Below are 21,860 nucleotides of genomic sequence, written 5' to 3'. Positions count from 1 at the left end.
GAGTTACGTTGTGATTTTGTATGTGCTCAAGTTTCAACTCGGGACTATAAAACACCAAGTGTGTGGGGATGCGCGACTGTCACGCGTCCCCTGATGTTTTCCCCGCATGGCTATCGTCTCCTGCAATCCGGCTTCGCCGCGTGGCTTTACGGCGGTCGGTGTGGTTGCAGAGTACTACGGGAGATGGCGCTAGTGTTGCGCTGCCAACACTACCTACCGGCGGGGATACTTGGGTGCAAAAGGAAGAAGGCACTTCCTCATCGGCTTGGGATCGACAAGCAGCATGCATGGACACTTCGCGCGTACCGGCCCGCTTTGCAAGACCATCTCACTGAGGCTAGGAGCAGGACACCAGTATGGACGAACACGGATCGTTCGAACACGGATCATTTGAACAAGCCACCGTTCGCGTGACCAAACATGTGAACGACTAGGCGATGGTGTCTATAGCTTAGGGCGAACATATTCGCTCGCTATCCAGTCGCAGTCAGTCGGACTTCCTTGATTTGTCGCGCGCCCATGTGAATGTTCTATGGGTAGTAATTCGGCTAGCAGCAATTAGTGTATGAAGGTGCAATAAATGCCTTTTGATTGTATGCACTACTGTGTTGTCGTTCCTTTGTCTCAAGAGCACGTGAGACCCCACAAGTGTCAGTTACAATGTAATGATTGACATTCGAACAGATAGTTTAACCAAAGACCCTAAACGCGAAATGCTGAAGGTTCACCCTCAGCAGTGATTTCTGAACAAATGCAAAGTGTTTTAGTAAGTACACATAAGTACGGTAACCACATTCTACTTAGGCATACTAAATTTTTGTTTAACATGTCAGCATTGCAATGGTCATGCGTTTGAAAACCAGTCTGGTGGCTTGGGTACGACAAAAGAACGGAGTGGAGAGGAGGCCGACACACAGTGCACTGCAATGCGTTCCCACACAGCTGGCACTGAGTCGTCGACAGATGCACTTTGTTTCCTGGAAAGTCCGGACATGTGTCACACATTCCAATAGTTGCGCTTGTGTTCCGTGTGCTGTATATAGTTACGTAACGATGGATGCCACACGGGAAAACTAATGCTAACGCATTACTGTCGCTCAAATCCCATGGATCACCTTCATATTTTTTTTTATCTGAGGTGCACTTCGACGCAGACTGTCGATGTGATTTAACATTTTACTAAAGTAATTTAATGAGTGGCAAGAAAATAATTTTGTAAAAACGTGAATGTGAGCAATGCGCAACACAGCTGACATGCTATAATTAAGGGCCTTGCCACTCGACTTTGGAGGCCTCTTTCCTCTTCTTTTCTTTTATTCCCCTCACCCCGCCCCTGTGCAGTGCTGTTGAGGTGTCCTTACGAGAGACAGTTACAATGTTGCACTTTTCTCTTCAATTTCCTTCCTTTAAAAGTCGCCACTACTGTCATTAAGAGAAACTAATAGAACACAATGTGCAAATTCGATTGGTTTATCTTACTTTGAGCAGAGACCTGGTACAGCAGAACAGATGTAACAATGAAAGGTGGTGACGCGACGCCATATTGAAATTTCCAGATCACCTCCCTGTGAAATTACTTTTAGACGAGTCTGGCCATGGCAATTGAAATATGGGTTGTAGCCCAATGCATCTTTTGTTGAACCATTGTTGATCACTTCAAGTCTTTGTCTTGTTTAAACGTGACCAGTGTCACAAACAGTGTGACAATGCAAGCAATGTCCAGTGGACCTGTGTTACAAATCACTGTTGCACATGCAGAGGTTACATGCCACACTATCACCATGTTGACGAAAGATTGGCGTACAGCCCACATTGCTGTTCCTTTCTCCTTTCACTTAGAAGGTCTGGTCCTCCTGCCATTGCTTCACTGGGAGCACATTTTTCACCTTATTTCTCATTCCACTGAGCACTACAAGTTTAGTTTTCGGCAACAGTCGTGGTGTGGCCTGCAACCATTTCATCACACCAATTCTTGCATAGTGGTTTGTGATGGTGTGCAAACATTAGTTGGCGAATATGTTGATCACATTATTATGAGGCATAATTATTTGTTGCGCTCTTCTGCAATTGAGGCCCTGTACCTTGGTCAGAGTATGAAGCCACTCAATTCAGCAGAAGAAGCCAGACACAACCTTGGTGTCGGTGTCAATACCGTAAGATGGCAGCAAATTCCAGTTTCCTCAAATGGACATTACAAACAGCATTTGGCAACCGCTGAATCAATGTGTAAAATTTATTGCATGCAGAAAGAAAATGTTAATTTTAGCGACTATTCAGAGCATGTTTCTGCATTTAAGCTACCATTGCTGCTTTTTTTTTTTCTTTTACTTGACAATAACATTTCAAGAAATGCAAGCACCAGGCATACTTTCAATACTATCTGTTGGAACATCTAAACTGGACACTTAATGGAATACTGATGACGGCAAAGACAAAGATCTTGCAAGTAGGACTTTTATGAGACTTTCATAGTCCCTAGTTTTTCTTTAACTGCAAATTAAACTACTTCGTCCACTGAAAACACGCAATTGGCCACCGATAGAATGGCAACATCTATCTTGCAAAGTTGAAAAGCAATGAAGTTTATGCTTCATTATCACTCAATTCACTTTTGCCAATTTTTAGAAACATTTGAGGTAATACAAAATGTGCTCAGGGCAGTAACCAGAACTTATTTTTTACTTTAGACAGCAAATTTTATTCAAGTAAGCCGAGGGCATTCCTGGGCATTTCATATCCATTCTAAGATGACAGGCTCAAGCTGAACTAACATGAAACCTGACAAGAGTGACCATAGCTGGAAAATCTTTCTCCACTTTCATGAGGAAAAGGTTTCCTTTTAAAGGAGGAGACGAAAGTCAAAGTTGTATTGCTCAATTTTATGCGCAACAGCAGCACGAATGACGCAACTTACATTACACAGATTTCACAATACGTTCACTCAAGTCCTTATTGCAATGGAAAAGAAATACAAATGCTGCCATGTTCAGATTTATTTTGAAATGCAATGCAATCAGTTTTAGTCGATCAACAACCTCCAAACATTACCAAAATCGCATCACATAGCGCTCGTGTGGGAACTTCACAGTGGCACAAACTTCAACTGGTTTTCTATTCTTTCTTGACTCACCAAGCACCTATTGGCAGGCAGCAAAAGTCACCTATGTGTTTGCAATTCAATGGCATAATCTACTGTTACCATGCTTGCGGGAAAATGTTAGATTGATAGGTGAGTGCACAAGCATGAAATCCTTAATTGCAAAGCAAGTACAAAAATAAAAATTCAGTCCAAATTGACTATATTCAGATGCAGGTATAGTTAGCTCGAATCACAAGAATGAAACTTCTGCAACACAAACCTACAAGAAGCACACAATTTTCATAAGGCAGATTTCGCAGCCTTCTTTTTGAATAGTTATCAATAAAAAAATATGTATATTTTTTATAAAACGTGAAACTTTGCACACAATTCCACAAAAAGTGAGTTTCGCAAATTATCCTAACCTTAAAATGAAGCACTCAATTATGAAAGCTAGTGGCTGGTGTAACCATGTTACCGTATTTACTCGCATAATGCATGCGCTTTTTTTTCCTAAAAATATGCGCTAAGTTGATGTGCTAAATATGTGCATTCATTATGTGCGGTAAACTTCTGAGCATTTTTTTTTTCCGCGGCTGCCTCTAAAGAAGTTGCAGTTTCGCCCGAAAGGCAAACCATCGATTGCGATAGCAAATGCGCAGACAGCTATACGAAGTAAGGATAATAGTTTTATCGGCCATATAAACTTGCAAACATTCGCTAACTATGTAAATTAACAAGCATGGGGTCAGCACGCACAGGCAAACGTGAACACATCACCCTCGATGACAGCGGTCACTCGCTGTCAAAACTTTGGCGTGAGGAAGCGTGGCAGCAACAGCGAGCGAAGTGACCTTCTTGCTGTGTATTGCTTCAACACAAACTGAGCAGCGAGAACTGAGCACGCACATAGGTATAAGCCGCAGACCACTCTCAAGATAAGGCGCGCACGGCCCCGCAATGCGCAGTTGCTGTGCCTTGCACACATCAGCTTTGCTACTGATGTGTGGCATGCCAATACACAAGAGCATTGCAGAATACATGGACAACAACTCCTATGCTCAGATGTGAAGAGAGTCTGCACTGTTAAAGGGACGCTAAAGAGAAACACTAATCAAAATCTCTATTTTCATTATATTGTGATAATAGGATTATTATTAGAAGAGAAAATAAATGCTTAAGTTCAATTTCTTGAATTTCCTGCCAAAATCCCAGCGCCTGCACATCAATGCGCTGTCACAGATTTCAATGTATTTTTTTATATTTTTTTTTTATTTGAGCATCGTTCGCTTTCAGTAAAGTTTCAAAGTTCAATGCAGTCCATTTTTACAGCTAAACAATTAGCTAAGTCTTGGTAGACACCGTCATAAACCGATTTGACAGCGAGCTTGTACAGGGACTTCAGACGGCACCGCCACCAGTATCATTTTTTTGCTCTTCTCATGGCAAGAGAGGCTTTTTCATGTGAAGCATTACATAGGAGGCTCTCAGCAAGGTCATTTTCAATTTCTTGGTTCACCTTGAAAAGTTTATTTTCCATTTACAAATCTTGCACAATAAGGCCACAATGTTAAACTAGACCTAATAATGAATCTAATATCAAAAAGCATGGATATATGCAGTAGTTTAAGTTAAAACTCAATTTTTGGAAGGGGGGGGGGGGGGGGAGTGTGAAGTGATATGCTAACTTACGAGTTTGAAAAAAGCCAATCTGTATTGTCTATGTGATAAGGGTTCACTAAAGGTGATTCACATGACCATATGATGACTTGGGGGTCCTGGGTCCTCCAGGCACGAAGGTCACATCACCCGCAACAAAGTCCGAAGCTCCACCCACTTCACATGCTTGAGGTGCAGCCACCATGGAACTGGCACACATTTGGGGCAGAGGTGCCTGCTCATTGATGCCACGGCTGGACACCGGGCACTGCATGCTACTCTCCATAGTTGCTCCTGCTCTCGGACTGCAAACATGCTTTGACCAAAGGTGAATGCTGCTTCTACATCGTGTGACAGCCAGTGATAAGCAGTGCTACTCTAACAGAAGAGAAGCAAGAACCTTTAGCTTGCAAACGTGCAAATAAGGAGCTACTATATATTGCTTCGCACCATGATAATTCCCCGTACAAGAGTTGCAGCTGTATTTTTTGGGGGGTATACTTTCCTAATACAGGTGAAATGTTTTCAATTTAGTGTATTCTTAACTTAGGGTAATTTGACATCACTTAATGTCATTTGAACATTTTGAATGTTTGAAAAACAAAAAAAATGTTGCAATGGTTCGACACTACTTAGATATCGTAACTACACCATCCCATTTACAAAACTACACAACTCTTTACATGATCAGTGCCCACCATAAACAGTTTTGCAGTTTACGAGAGAAGTGTGCACTACAAAGTTTAACAAGTTATGCTGCTTTGTGCAGAGTGAAAATAAACACCAAAGAGAGAAACTGAATTAACCCTTTGCAATTATGCAAATTTACCCCCTTCACAGTCGCTCCAAGTCAGGAACTTCTTTGCATATTTTGGATGCCTCAAAGAATGAGGTCTTGTGTGAATGAATAGTAAATTACTTCCAAAAATGTTCTTTATTCCCGAGGCTCTCATACAGTGTACAGTCTCCAGCCAGCATCACATAGTGACCAATTACTACAGGGACATTCTCCTCTAGGGTTCTCATTGTTCAGTGCTCTCATTCAAGGTTGTTTGCCGATCATCTGAAGGCTGAATATATTCATCCTCAGAACTAAAATCACGTTTAGATTGGTTAAACTTTCCAGAGTTCTTTCAGTAAAACGCACGCGAAGAAAACACCATCAATGGTGCTCCGTACCAGGCAATGCGCATACAAATTTCTCTATATGTGCCGTTAAAATGGTACAGTCCTCTTAAACACTGCAAATTATAATCATTGACATTTGAAACTGTTTCCAAGAGGTCCCGCAACAAAAAATTCATTGCACGCAAGTGCCCACAAGTCTGGCGTTTACTGACGTCAACATGTATTTTTGCGAGTTGGGAACTGCCCAACAGATGAACACGAAAGCTTAAGCTAAATCACTACATTACAACTCTGAAGTACCATATTCGCCAGTTTTCACAAAAGCAGCACAGCCTTGGTAAGCCAGCAAAAAGGCAGGATTCCCAACAACATGCTCTCCACGACTATAGATTTGGCAGCATTCAGTTGGGACCTATAGCTCACCAAGAATCGCTGCACTGCATTTGAAATGCAATGCCTGGGTGCTTTTGCCCAAATGCAAACTGCTCCAACAGAATACTTTAAGCGACAATTTAATATTTCTCTTTAGTGTCTCTTTAATGCATTTGTGCAAGACTTGCTGCAGCTACCGCACAGAATTTCATGTGAACGCTTCACTGAACTTTTTACAGAATGTTTGAGTGCTACATGTGTAATGCCGGTGGCACCAGAAAGAAAACGTCCAAAGCCCACAGCAGCATAGCACAGGCACTCGCCCATTTTTCTTTATTTACGTCAGGCTCACTGGACAGAGGTTGTGGCATAGGCAAACTTAAGGTCGCACAGCTGCCAAGAAGGCAGCCATATGTGGAAACTTACCCAAAGAGCCAATAATGGCCTGCCATGCTTTGCGCAAAGATCCCACACACCGGCTGTATACATGCAGGCTAGTCACAAGAGCCTACACTCGGGAGCCACACCACCTTTTCCTAGCACTGCACCAGAGAAACTCACCTGCTCCACAGAATGCAAGAAAGCACTCGGCATTGACAAGCTGGCAGAGCAACCAGATGAGGAAAAGCTTTAGCTTAAACTGAAAGCCAGTTCCAGGCATCTGTCTGCCACTTTCTCTCAAGTCTGCACCGGCTACACTCGTCACACCACAGGCAATATGCCATTCCTGCCAGATAAATTTTGCGAGCTATACAAGGCCAAGTGGGACAGAGAAAAAAAAAAAAAAATGCACACAGCAACAACCCTTTAAAGTCCAACAAGAGAAAGGGTAGCACACTGGGCCACGCACAGGGCAGGGCCTCCACAGCCATTTTTTTTAGACACCTCCTGCTCCCTAAAAACGCTTCACTTTCTTTTTTCTTCTTTACAATCAATCTAGTCTTCTCTCTCCACGGCACTGCAGTCCCAGCTGCAACACACCAATGGGAGAGGGGGAAAAGTGTTTTTCTTGTGGAGTTCCATGGGGGTGTTTGCTGGCGTCCCAAGAAGTTTCAGTCACACTCGTCGTTGAAGTCATACACCGAGTACTGGTTGCCGCCCGGGTGGCTTCCTCGCCGCGACGTTGTCGAGTTTGCAGGCGACTGCCGTCGAGCTCTGCTCGTCGGCGGCTGCGAGGAGGTAGAGGATGAGGACGAAGAGGCCGAGGCCGCAGGTGGCGGCAGATGGGACGAGCGGGCACTTCTGGGTGCCCCATGCATGCGCAACAGTGCCGCCATGGCTGCATCATGGCGGTCGCTCTGAGAGCGCGGCAAAGGCCCCGCACCTGCTGCCCGTGATGTTCCCGAACTTGTGCTGCTTCCAGCTGCAGAAGCCGATTCTGACCCAGCCTCTTCATTCAGCAGCTTGCGGCAGATAGGGCATGTACCGTGCTGCAAGCGAAACGCAAGGTTGCTATCAATGGTCAATTAAAACACTGACCTGCACATTCATTAAAAAATAATAATTCATCCGAGCTTACCACCTGACCTCTCAGCAAGGAAATTTCATGAGGGGATTGTATTTTGCAAGCTCATAAATATTCACTACATATATTCACCACTATCCTTTGAAAAATGACTTCAACGATAACTTCCTGCGTTATCTCGTACCTCCAATGCTGTATTCTTTATATACACACACTATGTTGTTTATGGTACAGTTGTGCGATTAGCCTGGACCATGTCCATCTGTGTCGCTGTTGCAGAAAGCAACGAGAGCGTTAGTGCTTTTTTCTAGTCAGTATGTCTCTGCAACAGTTTGTAAGAGCCGATGTGTGCATTTTCATGTCTACGTGCAGCTACTGGTTTTTCTCTCTCTTGTATCTTTTGACCTCTTTTTTCCCTTTCCCTCGTGAAGGTTATGAAACTGGACGAGCTTCGGGTTGACCCCCCCGCCCTTCGTCGTTTATTTCTTCACAACTTAAAAAAAATCAAAGCATGCATTCTCTCATGGAAAGTCTTGTAGGAAGTGCTAAATTGGTGAGACAAGATCATATGTAATTGACTTATTCAAGTTTGCCTTAATACAGTATAGACCATTTATAACGTAACCGCTTACAGTGCAGGACCGGATATAGTACCGTCTTTTCAGACTCCCGTTAATTTACCGCTTACAGTGCAGCGGCGTGAGAAGAACTACCGGTTATAATGCGGCTTCCGCGGGAAAATCTCGCTGACAAGGGCGATAGGGAGCACGCTTCTCAACGAGGTGCGCCCACCGATGGGAGAGCGATGTGGAGGAGGAGCATGAGTCCAAGGGCGATAAAATCGTCGCCGCGCGCCTTCACGGAGAGCGAACGCACAGAGGAGGGCAAATGCGACTTCTATCGCGCGAAAGGCCTTGGGGGTATGGGAGGCAGGAAGGGAGGGGGGGGGGCTTCACTGCAGCACCAAATGCGTATCTAGCAGCCGGGCGCAACGGGAACTGGCGACGCAATCTCCCACGCAAAAGGAGCAAAGCGGGAAGGCAGCACGGGAGGGAGGGAGGGGGCGGCTTATACTCTGCCAACAAATGCGTACGCGCCTGTGCCGGCTGCCGGTGTCGTCGCGCTGTATCTTGAAAGCCATCTCCACACGGCTCTGACCTTTGTATGCGCTGTGCTTACGCCGCTCAGTTTCCGTTGAAGCGATAGACCGCACGCACCTTCTCTCGCTGCGGCGGCCGCGTTTCCCCATGCCCGCATTTTGACAGTAGTTGTTAATTCAGTTAGTAAGCGAATGTGTCAAGTTTATGCAGCCGATAAAACTAGTATCCCTACTCCTTATAGCTCTCTACCAATTTGCTATCGCAATTGATGCTTCGCCTTTTGGGCGAAACAGACATTTGTTTTTACTTATTACTTTGTCTGCTTCATGCGAAGATGTGGGTACTTGGACATTAACCTTTCTACGTTCGTAAATTTAAACGGATGCAAAACTCCCAGTCGCACGCTTCGATTCTCGGATACGCGCGGCTGCTTGGTCTACATGTTTTGCATACGTGCAGGGCTTGAAAATTGCTGTTTTGGTTATAGTGCGGTACCGCTTATAGTGCAGATATTCACGACTCCGTCGACTTACGTTATAAGCAGTCTACACTGTAATACATTAAAAAATGCACAAATTTAACAATACATGTCATTTGTTTCTTAGTACACCACAAATAAGTGTGTGTATAGACTTTCACTTGATTTTTTTTTTAGGCATACAGTGGGATTTCATTGATACAATCTTTGCGGGAACTGGAAAATAAAACGTATCATCCAAAAATTGTATTTTCTCAAGGTGTCTAACAACATAGTACCAGCTTTATCGTGATCTGTTCTTGGTTTCTTCCACTTAAAGCAGTCGTGCGTCCAAAAATCTCACAATTTGATGATGCTACTACAATTAAACAGCTGAGAACAACGCCTGTTCCTCATTATTTTATTTGTTGTTGTAGTCCATCTCCACATCCCCATAAAATGTCATTCTACAAAAAGTCATGTGGCATAAAGACAGGCTGCATCAAGAAGTGTGTGTATAGACTTTCACTTGATTTTTTTAGGCATACAGTGGGATCTCATTGATACGATCTTCGTGGGAACCAGAAAATAAAACGAATCATCCAAAAATTGTATTATCCAAAGCAAGCTCGAAAAAAGTAAGAAAGCAGGCTTACTTGGTGACAAACTTGCTAACAAAGCTTCCTGTAACATCAAGTGATACTGCTCCGCATAACATGTGCGTTATGCAGAGCAGCTTCACTCGACATCACACGAACAGCAGCCAACACACTTTTATTCAGCAAAATTAAAATAGCTCATTAGTTTTCGCAGAACTTTTTTTTCAATGTCGAATTTTTCTTTCAAAGTCGGCGCCTTGCGTTTCCTTGACATAGCCACAGAGGTCACAGCGGTCACAAAAGAGGTCACAAAAAACAAAGGAACACTGAAGAGCAGCACAACGAGCGATGTCGGACGAGGGCAGGCTTCATTCAGTCACTGGCCCGCATGAAAATCCCGCCTGAAAAGCCAACGAAAACAAGCGCGAGCGAAAGGTGACACGAGGACACGATATGTACTATGAAACAAGTGGTCTGGCTAACACCACACGTGAGTACGAAAATAGTGGTGAGGCGGGTCCGCACGACACCAGCTTCCCCTGCGTATGTCTGAAGGGCAACTCTCATTGGTCTCCTTCGCTCGTGGCACGTTTAGCGCCGTGGCACAACGCAATTTAAATCGGCCCATTACCGATCGCTCCCGCGGCACAAAAAAGCTGCTCCGCGGCAGCTTTTGTGGCGCACGTTTTTCCACTAGTGTGGCCTGCCCTTAACACGTTCGTGGGTCGCTGGAATGTAATTTAATCTAGTGCACTTGAATATAACACTAGAGCTTCAGAATTATTAGTCGTATTATTCAATACGACTAATATTTCGTATTCGCAGTTGTATTACAAAATTTCAGGTGAAAACGCAATCGTATCAACCATATGAATATACTTGCTCCTATGGGGTGTTGGCCAAGAAAAGAAAAAAACACGTATTATCCCCGAAAACCGTATTACGCAGAATCGTATCGAGATTCCACTGTACATGGTGCAATATTTTGCTGAGACCATCCCAACAGCATGACTCAACTCTGCAACAGGCTTCATATTTTTTATTTGCAATGCCCAAACCTGGCAATAGACCCTTGAAACAGACTACAGTTGTCTGTTTGCTGACAACTATGCTGACCACTATGTGCTTTAAGTAGGTGCTCGCCACTACCATGAAGGATGGACATGCAGGCAAATTATCCACGAAGGTGTCATTTACTACAACAAAACGAAAGTGGTGACAGGGAGAGGCCTCAACTCCAGGAGTTACAAATTTTGTCAAGTCTTATGTCATTCCGGATTTTATCGGAACACGAAAAAAAGGGAAGCAAACTAAGAAGTGCGGTATGCTGTGATATCTTGTGTACTGGTGTAGCAATCATGCAGCCATCTAGCACAGAATTGTCATAGCAAACGCTAGAGTGTCCGGCCATAAGATCAAGTCAGCTTGTTGCAGCCACAATTGCCTAGCATATCATCCTTGGCTCAAGAAACACGACTGCTGTCGCCTGCCTGGCTTTAGGCAAGTGAGGGAGCTCATTACGATTGCGCTCTAGCTCCCGAATGCGAATAACAGGCAAGTAGCTATGTGTGTGCAGTACACATTCCTTTAAATATACGGTGCAACCTAGCGAATCAAACTTGCTGCACTTCACTCTTACAATTAGCATGAAATATTGACAAATAATCAGCACGGCCATGAGGCGGCCAAGTTCACTAGTGAAGTCAGTGCATCGAAAGCTGTACTGCATTTCATGCGCTTATGTGTACCTTACGGCAAGAATTGTACACAGAGACACACTGCTTGCATAGCCATATGCAGCTGTCGATCGGCATGTTGAATTTCAGTGAAGAAACGCTGGAGAAAGAGCACACAACCTACAAGCAAACAGTGGGGCAGGTACCCACTTACTCGAGCCTGCCAGTGTCTATCTCTCACAATGGTGGCCAAAAACAAGCATCACCCGACTGCTGGCTTCATGCAAGTCCCTTATTGAAATGTGTATGATACAAGAGACTCCACCAAGTCGGGCTGCATACAGCTGCTTGACGGAAACAATTACCAGCAATTACTCTGGATGCTCTTATTATTGTTCACGCTTCTGTAGGGACATGTATAATTGCAAAATACCACCAATGTACTTTGTGTGTCAACCCTTACTGCTAAGGCACATTCTTAAATATGTCCAAACACAGCGTGTGCACTGACCAGTTCCAGCCAGGGCACAATGCAGTCTGGATGAAAGTGATGCTGGCAGGGAAGTCGCTTGACCTGTTCACCAGTCTTGAACTCCTCCATACATACTGTGCACTGAAGCAATTTGTCTGCAATCAGGCAAGACATGTAAAGTTGAAATAGTTCCCTAATCAGCCAAACTCAACAGCCCGTGACAACACAAGTCTCAGACAATGCTAATATAGGTTCAGTTCAGAAGTGCATGCCCATAAGAGCATGTTCACGTTAGCAAGAAGTGCAGCCTTGTGCCTTTCAACTTATATTTATTATTATTGTGAGTCACAATTATGAGTCGGCCTTCGCATACTCATTCAAATCTAGACCAGCCTCAATTCTAGGCCGGTACGCATGAATCAATGCATTGCGAATTTTTTTTTTTTTTTTTCAAATGTAACACGATATTCACAATAGCTGCACTTCGCAGCAATGAAAGTCACTTTGGTAGCAAGCTGCTACGTGAGAAATGAGTCATTTGAAATTGATGCCACTAGGTAGATCAGTAGGCACATTATATATTTGTTATTAGAACGTTTGCATAATAACACTGCATTATATTATATTTAAGAAGTTCCTAGCATAAATTCACCGCAACTGCATCAATCCAATCAATCATCACAAGCTAGGACAATACATCCAAGTTATTACTGACTCTACATTGAGTACTAAAGTAAACCTCGTTACTACGAACACCACATTAACAAACTTTTCAGAACAATTTTTCAGAAATCCCCTGCTGACTTCTTATAGTTTCAATGTAAAAATATTTTGGTACTACGAACTTCAGAATACCAAACTTTTCAAAATAACAATCATTATTCAGTTTCCATGTGATGTTAACAATGCCTCAGTACTATGCACTAATATTTCAAAATGTGAGGATTCTTAGATTTCCATGTATCCTTCATGGCAGCCTTAACAGTAGGCTAGCAGACAACAAGGCACAGAAAGCAGACGCCACGGCGCATGGGTTCGGAAAACCTGAGACGGCGAGCGATTAAAAAAAAATTTCGGAAGATTTTAGTTTATTGCGGAGATAACACATAAGGTTTTGCGAGCGCACGCTCCGCCCAGTCACCTAGCAACGAGGGCGCGTCTCTTCCTTCTTTCTGCGCACGCCTCTTTCTTCACGATTCTTTATGCAGGGTTCGTACAGGTTTCCAAGGCAAAAATTCAAGGATATTCCAGGACTTTCCAGGACCTGTCATATGTTTTTCAAGGACTCAAACCGACATCCAAAGTAGGATTTCGTTACTCTAACATTTCCAAAAATGACAGTTTGTTCCACTTACAATAAATAAATGTATATCACAATTACAATAAAAATGTCTAGCCTTTATAACTTCTTAAGATAACACAAAATGAATGCTTACAACAGCGACTGAGATTTCTCCAGTATAGGCTGGGTAAAGTTCACCAAAAATGTTCAAAACATTCAGCATAGGGTTATTGCACTAAAATAAAAAAGAAATAAATGTACATCCCAATGATGTTAATAATGTCTAGCCTTGAATACTTTGCAAGTTCACAACTATACCTAAAAAAAAAAGTTCACGAAAAACAATGAATGCTCCCAACAGCTACTCTGACATTTCCAAACCATTCAGTGTAGTCTTGCTAGACATCCATTATATTATAACAACTAGATGTATATTTGAATGTTGTAAAACATGTCTTGATCATTTCTCAAGTCCGCAATATTAAAAGTTAACACAACGAACACTCACAACAGCTGCTCAGGCTTCTCAGTATTAGCTAGGCAGGTTGATCGAACATTTCTAAAACAGTCAGCATAGGTAATGGTTTTGCACTTATATTATCATAAATAATATTATAACAAACTTCCACCCAAAGGCACTGAGCATCAGTGGTAAAGTTGCTCCACTATAGCTCTATTTAGCTTCACTAGCTTCACCTCGAGCGCAAGAGTGAAAGTAGGACAAGGCAGACCGACGGGCGAGGAGTGAAACAAACGATAGGGTGAGGAAAGCAGCGTAAACACTGCCAGCCGAGCCAGCACCGAAGTGCGGCACGGGTCCCTCGCTCCGTTCGCGGTTTGACGTGGTGACGCCTTTTATTTTTTACTTGCATTTCTGCAAAACAGAACCATGTGTGCTCACGCTGAAGTATTGTTTCTGATATGGGGAGTTTGTCAGATCGACGCCGATCTACCACAGAAAGGAGGTCGCAATGTCGGTATCAGAGTGCATTGTTCACGAAATTCAGGGATTTTCAAGGAAGGAAAAAAATTCCAGAACTTTCAAGGGCCTTGAAAACGCACTTTTCAATTTCAAGGGTTTTCAAGGATTTCAAGGACCTGTACGCACCATGTTTATGCAGCCGTACTAGCTACGCCTGCGGAGAAATGTAACCTCAGAATGCCACATAGTCGCACTTTGCACTTTCCGGGCGTTGTGGCTTACACGCGCTTGTGCTTTGGAATAGTTCAGGTGTCCCCCTCGAGTGAGACCGTTGCACAATGGTGTCCATGGCAAGGAATGTGAAAAACAAACAAGAAAGGATTGCACTTTGGAGGCGACATGGAGCTTCCTTTTGGTCAGTAGTTTTCTGAGTGTCTGCTGTCTGTTTTGCATGCGTCACTCTTAAACCGTGCTTTAGTGGTGGTGGCACTTTCTCAAAGCAACACTGAATATGCCCACTTGACAGAGGCATTAGCGCTAACATGATAAACAAACACCAGCAAACTGATTATGCTGTCATTACCGTTGTTGCTAGCCCATAGTCCTTTTCATCTCTCCACAAGACTTCAAAAGTTTCTCAGTTACCTTTATTGGCATTTATATTTGTTTCCTTGCCATTTACACCTTCCCGTAAGTCACTGCCCTCAATTTCCCGTAATTTGCAAGTTCAAGCATGTTTTTAATGACATGAAGCAGTAGTAAATGTGCCTTCCAATCTACCAACTACATTCCTAAATCGCATCATCATATTCAATATTTTGTGAACAATGAAGATATTGGCATAGATTCAAATAAATACACTGGCAATCAGTTCTGCAGAATTCTGCAAGGGGGAGAAAATTTCACAAAAGGAAAACAGACAGCAGCACGAGGCTACAACTAAAACCCGTAAGATTGTCTTCGAAAGATTGCTTTGTGCTACTGTCAGATGGATGGCAATTTTGTCTTTCAAGTAAATATTATGCCTGTAAGCAAAAGTGACTCGGAAGAACAGATCGCTTTTAAAGATCTGGATGTAATCATTCATTAAAGAGGCCTTGAAACACTTTTTGAACATAGTAAAAAAATGTTGCCAATCTATTAACGAAGCTACTGTGACCATGTGAGCTGAAGATTTTTGCACTGCATGTAGCAGGGAATTAAGAATCTCGTGTCAAAAGCACTCAACAGTCACTTGCTCTTGCATTTGCAATGTCTTCATCATAAGCAGCTGGCCGTTCAGCGCTACTGGTCGATTTTGTGATCGCGAGAACGTTCTCAGTAATACATACAGTGGAATCTCGATTATGTCCCCCGGTTATGAGACAACCCGCATTTTGCGACGAATTGGTTTGGTCCCAGCAAAACCCTCAGAGAAATAATGCATTATTAACCTCGATTATATGACGCAATTTTACGCCAATCCACTTCGTACGATGCCTCTCTGGTGCCGCCCGTGAAAAAAAAAAAATGTTTCTAAGCAGATGCAGGCTGGCATGTAGGCACTTTACAGGCGGCTAATAACGGGTGTGCAATACCGTATTTACCTGAATGTAACGCGACCGCGACGAACGACTTTCCAGTCACGTGAAATAAAGAAAATAAAACCGCTAATGAAATGCAAGATGAACTGAAAAAGATATGTAACTTTTATTCAAGGAATCGCAATTCGGAAACGTTCTTTCAGTCATCATGGTCGTCTGAAGAGGAGACGGAGCTTTCCTTGGGCAGTCTTCTCACGCGATCACTTTAGCGAAATTTCGCGTGGCTCAGCACTGAAAGTGTCCCCGACAAATGTTTCTGGCACTGTCCTAAGCTCGCAATCAATGCCAAGAGAGCTGTAGGCAGTATACATCGAGGGGTTCGTTGCCGGGACGAGCTGAGTCTAGCGAAGGCGACACTATCTCCGAAAGTGATTGCCCGAGAATCAAATCCTCTTCCGTGCCGTCGAGCTTGTTTGAGATTTAAGTACTTCTTAACAGACTGCACAATAATTTCATTCGGGTTCAGTAACAGGCCGCTTCATGTTGCACAGGGCCTTCCCAACTGGCCTCGCATTTAAAGTGGGCCTGCCGCAGGTCCCGCCATCTGCAAATCGCTGACGTCGAGACACTGAGCCGTGGCGAGCTTTCCCAGCTCCTCGGTCATCAAAATTGCTCGTCTCTCGAAGCAACCGTCATAGCGAATGCGCTGCATCGCCATAACGTCGCAAATGAACGGAGTCGAACCACAAAAGGCCGTAGGGTATTGCAGCATAGTAACCAGCCACATGCACAGCGAAAACCAACGTTACTAGACTAGGTTCAGTTGTAAAACTCGGCGGTGTTGCACGGAACCGCCGCCCTCCAGCACCTTAATGGCGCTGCAGTCGCACCCAGCTTCACTTCCCCACTAGCCGGGTACGCGAACTGGTCATTTCGCTCACTGCTGCTGCCGTGCTTCCTCACTCTAGCGTTTTGTCTGCGAGTTCCCTCATCATCGAGTGAGATGTGTTCGTGTTTGCTTGTGCATGTGTGACACCATTCTTGATAATTTAGTTAGTAAGCTTGCATGTTTACAAGTTTACACAACCGATAAATCTACTATCCTTACTTCGTATAGCTGTCTACTAATTTGCTGTCGCAATCGATGCTTCGCTTTTTAAGCGAAACTTCGACTTCTTTATTCATCGCAACTTAAGTGCATTGGGAGTACCGTATTTATTCGATTGCAAGGCGGACATCGTTATAAGGCGAGTGTGCAATTGGGGGTACCAAGAAAGAGAACTTGAGTGTGCACACCAACGTAAGGTGATACAGAGTAGCCAACGGATTATCGAGCCTTAGTGGGGATCACCTGACATACTGAATTACTAACACCGCCAAAATGCAAAATCGCAACAATAAAATGGGGGGGGGCAGAGAGGTTTTCAACACGCGGAGTGCGGGTTATATGCGAATTTTGCCTCTTGGTATGGCTTTACGGCAGCGTGCATTTCTCCTTATAATGTGGCTTCACGGCACCAGGCATGCGCTGCAGTAAAGCCACACTGTAAAGCGAAATTCGCACTGCCGTGAAGCCACACCTAAAGGCAAAATTAGCATACAAGGCGTGGGCTAACTTTGAGGCAAAAGAAATTCTGGGAAAAATGTCGCCTTATCTAGGAAAAACCTCACCTTATATTCGAATAAATACGGTAAATTTGTTTTTACCAAATGAGAGTAAGTTGTAGTTGTCTGTGAAAGCATGAGGTGTACGGTACTGCAAAGGACTTTTTTTTTCATGAAAAATTACAATCGCAGGCGCATTAAAATCGAGTAAACATGGTAATTGTACAAACACACAAGCAGCACAGTGCCCTGCTGTTTTTTTACATACCTTTCGTGACAAGTGACGACCACGTCAAACCTTTTAATGGGATCGAACAAGAGCAGTGATTTCAGGCAAGTTCAACTCGAACCCACATCCAGCGTCTACTACATTGCATTTGAGACAGCTCGGCCGCTTCACGAACTTCATAGCCTGGACACCGTGAAGAGCAGACTCACTTTTTTTTTTTTCTGCTACTTGATATGATGAGAAATAAAATGTTTTCAACATGATGCGTTCTGTGATAGTTGGCGGTTGTCGTTTTTGAAGCACCGTATGCTACAGCTTCGAAGAGAAGAGGGCTAGGCCTAGCAGGACCCTGAGATAAGCAATGGGCAGAGGTGAGTAGCTTGTGTGGTCTTTACAAAAACTCTCCGTTAGCCGGCGGGGCAGTGCACAGGGTGTAGTTGTGGGAAGCTTCCTGCTAGTGTGTTTGTTCAATTAGAGAAACCATATTTCCGCTTTTCCAGTCATTAGTCATAAAAATTGCACGCAGTGCACTGCAGCATGCACCATTGCTGTTGTAAAGTACATTGCGTCTAGGTATCATGTAGACAAAATTTGCCCAAAATGTTGTCCTCTGTAGTTCATAGTCCAATTTACCCAGGTTCATTAAAAGCAACATTTATTGCAGAAATAGTATAGGCAGACCAAACTAAGTGAGAAAAATAATCTGTTATATATGAATATATTGTTATGAATGCGCACAACCCTGTCTTGTGCGCACAGTCCTGTCCAAGCGCTCCGTAACAATATGTTTATGCAGATCCGTTGTAACGGGTGTCGAGTGCAACACAGCTCTTCAAAATGAGCATCAGAAAGCTCTTTTTCGCAAGAGCAATTCAGAATGTAAAGAAAATTGCATTGGCTTAATGTCTGATTTCACTTACACTGTAGCCAACACAAAAGAGGCAGTAGGTACTATTTATCTTCCAGCATCTCACACTGGACTCCCAATAGTTAAGTGCAGACATCCAGTTAAGTTTCTTTACAAAAGTGTGTTCACGACAACAAACAAATGGCTACAAATGGTACAGCTTTGAAATGCTATGCACAGTGTCAAAATCACTTCAGCTGCACCACTGTGAACGTATCTACACTCACCAACTTGCTCCTGGACAATCTTGACAGTGGGGATCTGCTCAATCTTGTCTTTTGCTAAAGGAGGTGGCCCTGTCCCATCCAGTTGATTCAGGAGCTGCAAATGGCACATAATGACGGCCGTCTCAACATGAAGCAATGCCCGGTTACAATCTGGCACCATCTTTTTCTGAAAGGCTGGTAACCACAAACACAGCAGATAGCTCTGAAACACGTGTCCTTTTCAAGCATGGTGCTAATAAATATATTTTGCATGCTTATATTACCATATTACTAAACTTTTTCTTGCTACTCTAAAGTAGCCCTCGTTGCTTGCCACAAATCTTTACTATTTTACAAATTCCATTTACTCCTGATTCTGCACAGCAGCTTTGCACTGATCCTTAGGCTAAGAACGGTTTTCGTTAGCTTGATGAAAGCCATGAAATTGCTATTGCACCTGAAGTTAAAGTGATGTAGAACATGCTGAAAAAAAGAGTATTTCAAGGAACTATTACAGAAAGATGGTTACTACGTCTATTCACCTCATTTCTTAACGAGGTACTGAGGCATTATTTTGACCAAGTCTGCTACAAAAATTTTTTGTACAGACCGAAGTGCAAAACTATTTACAAAAATCTGCGCACCCAAACAAGTTATTCAACCTCGGAAATTAAAGAGAAACGCAGATAATGCCTTTCTTTCATAACTCGACAAAAAGTCGAAGTGGTGATGTAAAAGCCAATGTTAAAGCTATCATTCAACAAACCATGTGTGGTTTGCACACTAAAATGCACCATGTGAATCTGCTTGAAGTTTTGTCCAGCTGAATTTTACACAGGCGCCTTCGTATACTGTATATCTATGCCTACATTATCTTTGGATTCTTATGGCAGTTCTGCTTTGCCTAAAAATTCTGGTAGAAACCACAGAAGACGACCGTCAAAGTTACGGAAGGTTCAAGTTACCATGCTCCGTTTCTCATTAGGAGAGGATAAAGCTGGTGCTCGATCGCCTTGTCTCCCTCCTGCTCCTACGTACGCGACATAATTGCCTGTGCTAACAAATCAGACACCTCTCTCTCTCTTCTGTGCACATGCACTTCACTCTCAGCTCTTGCCTTCTCTGCACGGTGCTTTTTTTCTGCACTCTTTCCCTCTCCTCTTTACTGGTTACCCTCTACCATGTTAGATTGCCATCTGCCAACCACTAAAAGCCTAGTGAAGTCAAAGCAATAAAGACTGTGGCACCTGTGTTATGACAGCATCCAGGCCCCCTCGGCCCCAGGCATAGTCTCCAGGGTTGCCATGGAGGTTGACCAGCCTGCTTTGAGAGGGAGCGGACACAACCTGTCAGCAACAAGGTGCCCGGCATGCCAAACAAACCTGACAACTTACCAGCTACCACAAGAGTGCCAAAGAAGCATCATAACAACACTGCTGCTGCTGTGTTACCACAAAACGGATTTTATTCGTAGCAAATCAATTTGTTTATGTGAACATTTATAGATTTTACCTAGAAAAAGTGGTTTTGTTAGGTTCTAAGCGTCATTGTGTCAGTCCTGCGGCTTTGTTGTATGGCCCTTATGTCTTATACCCGCGGAGGCGAAAGTGATAGACTCTTGATGATAAAAAACAACAGTGGTGCCATACCTGCCAAGTTCGGATAAACAACATCCGGGAGATCTTCCGACAGGGGGGGGTCAGTGACTTACACAACCACCACCCCCTTCCCCAAATTTTGATAGTTTCACGTACTGCCAACAGAAATTCATTACCATTTTATTTAAAGATATACAAATGACCACGTGCACATCAAGGTCTCACTTTTATAAGCATTTCGTTGTTGCTAATTTTGCCTTCAAAGATTCCCTTTAAACTTTAATTAAATTCTCCAGTCTTACGTCCCACAACCAACATCTGATTAAGAGGCACGTCGTAGTGGGGGATTAATTTCGACCACCTTGGGTTCTTTGATGTGTACCCAATGGACGGCACACAGGCGTTTGTGCATTTCACTGCCAAGGAAATGCGGCCGCTGCAGCCGAGATTTGATTACGCGAACTTGTGCTTAGCAGCGCAATGCCAAAGCCACTAAGCAACCACGGCGGGTGCTCAAAAATTATTCAGATAATGTTTGATTGTAAGAAATTTCATTTTTTTCACATTTTGTGAGGATGACTTTTCCCAACGTCTTGAGTGAGCGACACATGGACGAGCGGCACTGCGTCCTCGTATTTTTCACTATATTAAATTGCCGCTCACACTCTGCATTGCTCTGTGGTATCGAGAAAATACCCACCGTCACTTCGGCTGAGCATTACATTAAAAATAGTTGAATATACTTATTGCGCTAGCACTCCTTGCTTTTACCCTGTGGGACAGTGGTACAAATATGTACCACTTTTTTACCTTGATTCAAAGGCCTATAACACGTAAATAGTTTGAATTGGCGCCACTATTACTAGTGCTGTCACCTACCGAAGTATTTTAGAAGCTTTTGTTTTTTCTTCACTACGCCATGTAGCGCGCATACCGAGTCTCTTTTTCGAAGTGTCTTGTTCACTACCCTCTGTTGTGGCCTCAAGGAAACTCTCGAGAACATTGCATAAACATGCCTGGTAACTGTTTTATTGTACCGGCTTACTAAGTGAACCCTCGTGATTCGTTTGCAACTATAAACATACATTTGTGTTCCCCTATTTAGTAAGTGCTTTCAACGAACCTTTCTCAGGCTTCATTTGTGAGGCCTCGCCAGGCAGCTATCGCACCGATCATGTCGCCCAGGTTGAGTATACATGCTTGCCAACTCTCCCCAATTCTCCCCCCCCCCCCCTTTGTCGCACGGGCCGGTTTGGTGGGTCATCGTTATCTCGACGAGGAACTTGTGATATCACACTGCAGTGCACTCAGTTAGCTTCTCCGTCGTACAGCAGTGTTATGCGGCGAAGCGTGTCAGGTGTTGGAAGGGGCCACTTGCGATCGTGGGTTATAGCACATTTTGTCCTGCGTGCATGTGTATCAATTCCATAAGCGCACTATGATAACGAGTACCGGTATGATATCCCATGTCTAGAAGCTTTACTTGCAATCATGCAGTGACGTACGACGTGACGGCAGCCCTGAAAAGCAAGAAATAAAAACGTGCGCGAGTTTTTTTTCCGCGTCTTTTTTCGCGTTGAA

General features: G+C 43.6%; 1 protein-coding gene across 2 annotated transcripts in view; it reads right to left on the bottom strand.

The window, feature by feature from the left end:
• Window positions 1-5,657: 5,657 nt before the first annotated feature.
• Window positions 5,658-21,860, bottom strand: part of LOC119446740 (E3 ubiquitin-protein ligase RNF115) — a 34,086-nt gene continuing 17,883 nt past the window's right edge. The window contains exons 7-10 of one of the 2 annotated variants that reach the window (XM_037711267.2): window positions 19,929-20,004; window positions 18,703-18,796; window positions 12,047-12,162; window positions 5,658-7,668 (exon numbers count right to left, since the gene is read on the bottom strand). In XM_037711267.2, the coding sequence (XP_037567195.1) occupies window positions 7,291-7,668; window positions 12,047-12,162; window positions 18,703-18,796; window positions 19,929-20,004 (664 nt within the window). In that variant the 3' untranslated portion in view covers window positions 5,658-7,290. The remainder of the gene's footprint in view (window positions 7,669-12,046; window positions 12,163-18,702; window positions 18,797-19,928; window positions 20,005-21,860) is intronic. The other variant, XM_037711268.2, reaches the window with a different exon arrangement.

This window comes from Dermacentor silvarum, chromosome 3, assembly GCF_013339745.2.
Source record: "Dermacentor silvarum isolate Dsil-2018 chromosome 3, BIME_Dsil_1.4, whole genome shotgun sequence".
Lineage (NCBI taxonomy): Eukaryota > Metazoa > Arthropoda > Arachnida > Ixodida > Ixodidae > Dermacentor > Dermacentor silvarum.
This window is presented reverse-complemented; position numbering and strand designations above follow the sequence as displayed.